A 9,236-nucleotide genomic window follows, 5' to 3' on the forward strand; every position below is an offset into this window, starting at 1 on the left:
TCACCTTTGAAAAAATTTCTTTGGATAAAATTTAATATATTTTTTGTAGTCTTACTTGTGAAATAAAATTCTACTGAAAAAAAAATGAAAAAAGAAGTTAAAGTAACTTGAAACTTAAGCAAAAGAAATGGGTAACAGCCAAATTTACAATAAGAATTTAATACTTATAAATGTTGTCAAAATACTTAATCGATAAAATATTATACAGTACAAGTCTTTTTAATAAAGTATCAAATTCTTTCTCACATAAGAAAGAATCAAGTTAAAATGAAGACTCCAAATAATCAACAAACAACCTTCTTGGCAACTGTAGATGCAAAGATTCTCACAAGTTTAACTTATTCCAGGAAAATCGCAGAGTTTTTGAAAACGATAAAAACCTAAACTTAAACCAAACCTCCCAACCTTTAACTGCCTCCTTAAATCCCTGATTACAAAACTAACGGAGTCCTGCTTTCAACAAAAGCAACAGCTTGAGCGGACCTACGTGAACCCACTTGGGGTGTAACACTGTACGGCGTGGCCGGTTTTCGTTTGCCGCCCATAGTTGTGTTGGATCGGCGTATTTGCCGTTTGTCCGGTGTAATCGGGCTTGTGTTCCCGTCTCTTTTAGAAGAACTTTCTCTACCGTTACAACATGCAGTTGAGCTAGAAGCTTTCGGCAATCGACGTCGGGCAGTGCGTGGTTTCGGGGTATGGTTTTCAGTAGTTGATAAATCGAGAGTGGCAATGGGCGGAAGAGCAGCGGATTGATTTTCAACGAATGCGCGATCTTTTGTGTCGTCATCAAAGCCTGAGGATGCTGACCATACTTCCTCCATTGATATAGATTGCTGTAAAACAGTCAATATAAAAAGGACGATTATCAGTCATTTTTATTTCAACGTACAAGTGTCTCTATGGGTTGCCCCCCACCCGAAAGTTTCCCTGAAATCCAGGCTCGAAAAAAGTCTCCGAAAAATACCAATCATTCAATTTCATTACAAAAGTCGGTTTGTTTTTTATAAGCAAGTGTATACCCCTTGGTCAGGCTCGTGTATGCTTAAGTTCTTAAAGCATTCAGGCATAGCTTATGCTTATTATATGCGTTTGAATCATGCTTATGATTCACCCCGAGCCAAGTTTTTAGTGAAATTTCAGATTTTGAGAGCAGTGGAATGTAGCTAGCCGTGGAATTTCTTTTCTTACTTGACCTCTACCAAACCTCTTTAAACAGATAAAAAATTACAACTTGAAAATATTCCAGGCTGACATATATGCTTATGTTATGCGTAGGAATTCTGCAAATCTGAGCCTTCATATGCTTATAAGCGTTATGCTTATAAAAAAAACATGTAAAGCATGTAGAATATGGAGGTTTCGCTAAAGAGACAGTTACAAACGACACCTTTCACAGGGCGTGGTAACCACATTAAGTCTGCAATAAGATAAAAGCTTTTTTAATAGCGACATTTTCCGAAAAGGAAAAAAATTCACGGCTCATGTGGTTTTCGCTCATTTACACGTGGGCTAGCTGGGACGAAAGAAAAGTTTTTTCCTTCTTCCGCGGAAAAAAATTCGAGATTTCTTCTGTCTGACTTTTTTCAGATAGAATTATATAAAATGTTTTCCTTCTTCTTGTGAAAAGAGACTTACGTTGCTCAAATTGCTGTCAGTCAAACTCTTTTGTGACGTGGAGACTTTGGGCCGTCGTATTCTCTGCGACGCGCTAAAGATAGAAGAATGAAACACAAAAATCAAGATTTATCGTGTAATAAAGACAAAACATGTGGTGCGTAAGGTTTGTTACGACGAAGCTAAACTTGCAGTGTCTTAATAAACTTTTGATATTCTTACTTTATACATAACTCACTCTCAAAAATTTTCTCCAATCATGAATGTCAATAACTTTAACATAGGCTGAAAGAAAGTTTGGCAGGAATGTAGTTTAAGTGGTTGTAGGATATTTAAATTCGCCAAGTTTTCTTTCTGTCAAACTTTCTTCTTTTAAGGTAGTTTTGTATGTTTTTAACAGTGCAGTAAAATAAGCCTTTAGCTTCAGACATCTTATGAATGATTCTAACTTTCTGTCTACATTTTGGATACTCAGGCATGCAATGCAAGGCTAAACGCGACTCTGTAGAAGCTAATCAAAGCAATCTACTCAAAACTCAATCTTTACTTGAGCACTAGAACTATACTGTGTGAAGCTTTGAAAGTTTAGATGCGCGTCTAACCTTGCATAACGAGCACGCCTTCGATCCAATGATGACTGTCGTCTATTCTTTCTGACATGAGGTTTTTGTGTTGCACGACTCAATTTAGGTTGTACTGGTTGTCGTTGTTGTGTCGTTGTCTCGACGTTATTGTCAGTTGTCGTTGCCGTAACTGTGGCAAATATTGTCATCTTTTCACTGGATTGACTTATGATTGAATTATTACCGGAGGAATGGTGCAGAGTGGAGGACTTGGAACGAGTCAATCGTGGTTTTGGTTTTGTAGGTGGTGGTATTTTCGGAATTTGGTTTTCATCAGTTTTCGTGACTTTCGTTTTTGATGATGTTGATGATATTGGGGGACCATATCTCGAAGGGAGCGATGGTAATGCTTGAGCCACCCTCTCACGATCTAAAAAAAGTACGAAGTAGGATTTGACAGAGACAAAATAATACATACACATATTTAGGTTATTATTTTATTCATTATTTAAGTGAATGTTCGAATCTGTAGAGGCGATCTCTTGCTAATCGAACGTTTACTTCCAAATTGGCTGAAGTTACGTAACTTAAAAAAACAACATGAAAAACTGTATAGAAGCCTTTGTGTCGTAACGGTCACAATAATTTATTCTCATGCTCATATTAAATCACGACAAAAAACCGTGAAGAATGGTCATTATTCAACCCGAATAATGATTCTATATGCAATATATTAACTGTGAAAAAAAATAAGGAGCAGGTTCGATTCCCCGCTCCTTCCAATATTCCGTTAAGTTTATAAATAGCTCTTCTAAAAGTCCTTGATTTCTAGGCTATCTACGTTAACTGGTTAAATATCGACTTTATCTAACTTAGTGAGAAAGATGAAATACCTTGATTGCCGTGTATAGGTTGAAGTAATCGTCTCGGCGTCGATGCTACTTGATTGGAAACAGATTTCAGTTTGGCAAGCGAGATAACTGGTGGTGTAGCGTGGTGCACTTCCCGCGCACTCAAACGAGGACTGCAAAGGAAAATATTCATTAACATCAATTAAGACTTAATCCACGAATGATTTTTTAAGATCGACATGACAGACATGCCTGTATTAAGTTCAATACAAACCTATATCAACGAACTGGAGATCCTAATAATGTCTCACTAACGACGAAAATGTGCAGTTATATGCATATGATCCTGCTGTGATATAGTCAATATTTGTAGAGATATATATTTCTACCTTTTTCGGACAGGACTCATGTTTGTTTTGGAATTATTTCTTCGTTTAGTATTTGGTTTTTCACTGTGTTGGTTCCTCCAAACTGGCTCGCCGAATTCTTTTACTGAAAACGAAAGTAGTAGAAATTCAAAGTATGGAATTAGGAAACATTAAAATATCAAGGGATCATCTTGTTATGAACAAGAACTACTTTTGCTAGGAAGGTTCAAGTCAAGAATAAACCTTTAGAACTCGAAGACAACTTTTATGTCGAACAGCCTAATTATCACGACGAATTTGACAAAATCTATTTGAAATATTTTAAGTTTTCACGAGAAAGATTTTTACGGAAAAAAGTGAGTATACTTGAGTCAGTTCTTGTGGGAATTTGTAGCAAATCTTCCTTGCTTGTTGAAGGCTTTTCACAGGTCCTCGACCTTGCATGCTTGTTGGTCGAACTAGAAGATTTCTCTGTTTTCTCGTTCGCTTTGAAGTTTCGACGCAGAAAACCTGAAAAAAAAAGCGAATCGAAAAATAGCTAAAATAAAGCTGATGTAAAATGGGTTGGATTTTTATACGCAAAACTGGAGACAAAAGCGTGGAGTGGAATCTTGTAAAAATACATGGATCATCGTGCAATTGATTATTTGCATTCAAAGGAGTAGAAGAAAGAAGAAAGAGTAACAAATCTTCTAAAAGGGATACTTTAATTGGATTAAATTTCACGAGATCAAATTTCAATTTTCTGGATTTAACGTCAGAGTTTTGAAAAATTTCGCGTGGATTTAATTTCGCGAATAAGCCTGAAAACAGCTGAAAATAGCCATTTTTTCCACAAATGGAGACTTTGGACTGGTTTCTACGCCGAAAAAGCGATTCAAAAAATTTTGTTGTGAATTTAATGCAAATCAGGAATCTCACACGAAAATGTGAGATTTAATCTCGCGAAAGTTAATCCGATTAAAGTAAATGCTGTTGCGAGTAAAATGAAACCTGTTATAGATTTGCTTCTATCTCTTTTCTTATCCGATCTTTGGAGATTGCGTCCACGACCTGGATGCTCATCCGTGGCCACATCCAGTTCATCACCCGAAGAACTGCAAAATCCTCCTTCTTGGTTCATTGTTAGGGCTTTATTAAACAAAGCGTCAGGAACCATACCAATCAGGTGCGCATTTTTAAACAACAAATCCACAATTTGCGTAAAATCTTTCAAAGTCTTTTCCCCATTTTTCTCTTTACTTGAAGACGAAGCTGTTAGGTTTGGTGCAAATATAATGGCTAAGTTTGATAGAGTCATTTTAGATTCCAATGAATGGTTTGCCATTTCGGATATAAATTGTACAAAATATTTCAACACTCGTAAATGTTCGTCGGGCAACAGTAAACAACACAAAGCCAGCGCTGGTATACAGTCATTAGTATTATTCAACGAAATACACTTCAAGAAAGCTGGACAATATCTTCTGGTTAGTAGAGGATCTGGCAATTCTCGGAAGAATTGTTTCACTAATGAAGCTATATCGTGTGGTTGGACAAACTCGCAAGAACAACAAGTCCCATCTTTCTCAAGGAGTTCCTGAAAAATAAAGAAAATAACGATTGACTCCCCTTTAACCTATTTTTTATAAAGAGGCCATATAAAAGTTCTTCGAGTCATATTTCATTTCGAATTACAAAAGCGTTTAATAGGTCGTTATGTACAATGTTTTGATATTGACTTTGATTATCTCTTAGGTTTGAGACCATGTTTAGACGTTACAGTTTCGTATCGCTCCGGTACGGTTTCCGTTACCGATAGGAAGTGTTCATACTGATTTCGAAACTTTTCGGAGCATGAAAACGGAGCAGTTCCGTTTAGATGAAAAAATGGAGCGAAACCGTTTGGATCTGTTTTGCTTCATAACATCTTCTCTTTTAATGTTTCGAATTTTCACGTTCAAATTTGTTTCGGAACCGTTTCGTTTCAGAGTGTTACGGCCGTAAGGTCTGAACATGGTCTGAGTGATGAGAAAAATATTTACCCTTAAAGTTTTCTGTCTTCCAACTGACCCTGACTTGCGAAAAAGTCCTTCAATTTTGACATGATGGTTGAGGTAATCTAACGAATCTGCTAGAAATCTGAAGAGATGGAAGATTAAATATAATTTTTCTCTGTTATTTCCAATTTTAATTTCATGAATTTTCGCGTGCCTTTTCTTTTCGCGAAAAATATGTGTGCGTCTTTTATTTTCGCGCAAAATACGTGCACGAAAATAAAAGGCGCGCGAAATAGGCCTATTTTTGCGCACTTGGAATTAGTAATCGTTCTGAACGTGTAAAAATCTCATCTTAGTGCTCTTTTAATATAATGGGAATCGATTCATGGTAAATATGCCTCTGGGATGTAAAATCTAGCTTGAATACACACTGAAAGTGAGTTTCGTCAAAAACACTCAGAGAATATTCTTAAAATTGCAAAATGTGCGAATATTCTATTTTACGAGCTGCGCGAAAATTAAAGACGCAAAAATTAGAAGCGTGAAAATAAAAGGCGCACGAAAATTAATTGAATTAAATTATGGAATGAATAGAATATTCAAAATCACGTGATTTAATTTGCGCTTTGTATAGCACAACATTATGTGAATTTGTCAAGTTCATTGATATTGAGGATCAATTAACAACAAGAAAAATTCCCAGTTAAAATTTGAAAATCTTACTTACATCGGTATTCGGAAGTATTGGTCATCTTTGACACTTTTTGAGGGGACGTCTTCTAATGGGACACCAAAATACTTTGATTGACACGTCGTTGTGGATGAACTCTAAGAAAATTTTTTTTATATCATTGCTTGATTCATTCACAGGCCAAGAGTCGAGAAATATCTAGAGGTCATCATTTACTGACAAAAAAAAAATGTTTTATCATTATACCTGGGATATGACTTACAAATCCAAAACTTTGTTTTTGTAGAACTTTAAGTTTCAAGCGAACAATTATATCAGCTAAATACAAAATGATCCAACTTGTTTAAAAAATTCAAATTCTAACAATTTTTACAAGTCAATTTAAGGATGTACTGTATGCCTTATTTTGAAAGCAAAAAATCTTACTCGCAATTTTATTTTATTAAAATGCACACAGTATAAGAAGTCAGAATATGAATCAGATTTAACTTAAAATTAAGTAAAATATACATACCGTTCCTTTGTGTTTCTCTTTGTGAATCTTGATACCAAATTTTTCTTTCAATTCAGAACGCACTACTTTTCTGATTGCATCACGAAAGTCAACACTAAATAGATCTTTCATTGTGCTTAGTTTAGTTTAAGAATTCATATTTTGAGGCTGGAAAAGTAAAAATACAATTCATTTACTTAATTTAAAATGTTTTCACGAGTGTAGGTAAAAAAAAGGTCAGCGGTCAAAGCAAAAACTTTCATCTCTCAGAAGGAAAATGGTTACAAATGAAATAAGTCAAATGCTTTTAATATATTGACTGGCTTGGAAAATCTGAAAGATGAACAAAAACCCCCTTAGAAAATTGAGGCTGAGACCCCCTGGAAAAGTTCTTCAATACCCCTGTATGGTTTAAAAAGGTTGGCAAACTATATCATCCACCAGGATGCATCCTCTCTTATTTTCTACTTTCCTATTGTCTATCCTGATTTTCTTACTTTCTCAAGTGTTTCTAGCTGTTTTCTAAGTGCTTTTCATATTTTCCTGAAATTTGCCTGTACCGGTGAAATAGGTCTCCGACCCCGGCTCAAAATACCAAATGCAAGCAACCTTGGTTTACAAAAAAAACCAATGCCTAACCGCTTGTGCCAACGAGACATGACAGAAAAATGTCATTCACAAATACTAATAGCATGTAATTTACAGACCTTAAGAAAGCTCCCAACCCTACCGGTGCCCCTACAAGGATCCCTATCACTGCCCCTACAAGGATCCCTATGGGATCCTAAGTTATGTCTCAAGGTACAAATGTCCCTGTAAGAAGGACTTCGGCCTTATATTGTGACTCAGTTGACGGTACTCTTTTCTTCCCAACAACTTTCCCTTTTGGTTATGTAGGTTTTAGAATCCATAAGTAATGAACCTCTTATAGCTTTATCTGAATAAATCTTCTTGAAAACCCTCTGTCAGGTTTCATTTCATACATTTTTTATTCACATGTTGAACTGGTTTCCCTGATTTCCCGATAACGTCAACTGCTCTAACTTGGGACGATTGGTCGAAACATGGGACTGTTGATATCTGGCCTGTATTTTCACTTACTGTAAAATGTCCTTGAAAACAAATTTATTTTAAGGACTCAACCAAGTTTATCAATCATACTTTATGTCATAACATGTACCATGATAACTTTAACTGTAACTTGCCGCGTGAGTGACATCAAACGCTCCATTGTTTTGCCACTAATTTGGTCTTTTTTGTTCCAGATATTCGCGTGTGTTCCACTACAGATTTTTTTCATATTTCAATTTAAAAGCCTACTCACTCGGTGCGAAAGAGAAATCGTGTATTTTTTAATACACCATTCATTGACTCAAATCAAATGATTTTGGAGGTTCGGTGAAATGGTGGCCAAATTGCCGTCCCATGTTTTGTCAGATAGTCCCAAGTTAGAGCAGTTGACGATATTTTTTTTGAATTCTATGTTTAGATTTTTCTACCCAGCCCTGTTGTTATGAACACACACCCTGTCAGTCTAAACTTAAACTCCTATATTGTCCCTCACATGACTTAAGGTTTAATCTCAAAATTAATACCTTATGAAATTTAGAGTTTTACTGTGGTGGTCATCTTTGAGATTGAGATTGCCCTTTTTTCATGTAGAGGAATAGTCGCTGTTTTCATATGACAAAAAGACCAATCTCAAACATAGTGTCCTCCCCCCCTGGATTCAGGGGGGGGAATGGGTTTTGAGGTCAAAAGGACGTATAGGGGGGAAAGAATTTTTGAAGCCAGGGGGGGGGGGGGGAGGGGGGGGAGGGAGGAGGGAGGGGGGAATGGAAAATTTTCATTCTAGGCATGGGGGGGAACTCACCAAAATCAATTCAAAATTGAAAAACATCTGGTTTTATGAGATGATATAGCATAATACTTAGTTTTATTAATATTTTGGTTTAAAAACAACCATCCTTTCCATATATTCTTGAATTAGAACTACCTTAGGGAAAACAATAAGCGTTAAGTTCATCAATTTACAGCTTTTTAATTTTATACTTGAGGGGGGGGGGATGGAAAATTTTCATTCTAGGCATGGGGGGGGGGGAAGAGACCCTGAAGGACGCTATGTCAAAGGCAGAACAGGATTGCAAGATTTCCAATTTTCCAAGACACTTATTTTGAGATTGAACCTTTAGTCATGTGAGGGACGATATCAGAATTAGAAACTAAGCTAGTCTTACCTCTTTTATCTTTTCCTTTATAACAATACAATGCTGACAAGTTGACACAACACATGACGTGTACATGTACATTGACAAGTAATCCCTGAGAGAAGTTTTTATAGAAATCTGCAACAAAAACGAAAGTGGTCTCTTCTACTGATTGCTTCCCAGCGCTCCTTCGTAGCTGTTTATCAAATTTCCACCAATGAGGTTGCCGCATTTCAAACGGCCCTGCTTTTTAGACAGGCTAACTCTAAAGCTCTAAAACAGCATCTAATAACATGAAAACCAGAATATGATTCTTCAATGGGAATCAAAACTATACTGTAAAGTGCACTTACAAACATCAATAAGTCAGATCTAACAAAATTAATAACGGCACTGTCATCATTTACAATAAAATAAATGATTTTCTGTCAAGAGTCTTGTAAAAATTCCAACAACTTCCATCAAAATTT

At 36.1% G+C, this 9,236-nt stretch overlaps 1 protein-coding gene across 1 annotated transcript; it reads right to left on the reverse strand.

Moving 5' to 3' along the window:
- Nucleotides 1-346: 346 nt before the first annotated feature.
- LOC136818246 (SH3 domain-binding protein 1-like) lies at nucleotides 347-6,723 on the reverse strand. Its single transcript, XM_067074622.1, has 10 exons — nucleotides 6,581-6,723; nucleotides 6,103-6,203; nucleotides 5,421-5,517; nucleotides 4,390-4,975; nucleotides 3,763-3,906; nucleotides 3,418-3,520; nucleotides 3,071-3,201; nucleotides 2,217-2,607; nucleotides 1,636-1,708; nucleotides 347-833 (listed from the first exon to the last, which is right to left on the reverse strand). Exons 1-10 carry the CDS (start codon nucleotides 6,689-6,691, stop codon nucleotides 432-434), a joined length of 2,139 nt encoding a protein of 712 aa, XP_066930723.1. The 5' UTR covers nucleotides 6,692-6,723; the 3' UTR covers nucleotides 347-431.
- Between the last annotated feature and the right edge of the window lie 2,513 nt (nucleotides 6,724-9,236).

Source organism: Clytia hemisphaerica, unplaced genomic scaffold, assembly GCF_902728285.1.
Source record: "Clytia hemisphaerica strain Z4C2 unplaced genomic scaffold, Clytia hemisphaerica genome assembly, whole genome shotgun sequence".
Taxonomy (NCBI): domain Eukaryota; kingdom Metazoa; phylum Cnidaria; class Hydrozoa; order Leptothecata; family Clytiidae; genus Clytia; species Clytia hemisphaerica.

Excerpts from the sequence above, each read along its gene's own strand:
- LOC136818246 (XM_067074622.1), bottom strand. The coding sequence starts at position 6,691 with ATGAAAGATCTATTTAGTGTTGACTTTCGTGATGCAATCAGAAAAGTA. Across the intron at positions 3,202-3,417 it reads ATGAGTCCTGTCCGAAAAAG|TCCTCGTTTGAGTGCGCGGG; the intron begins GTAGAAATATAT and ends TTTCCTTTGCAG. Across the intron at positions 1,709-2,216 it reads AGGCGTGCTCGTTATGCAAG|CGCGTCGCAGAGAATACGAC; the intron begins GTTAGACGCGCA and ends TTCTATCTTTAG.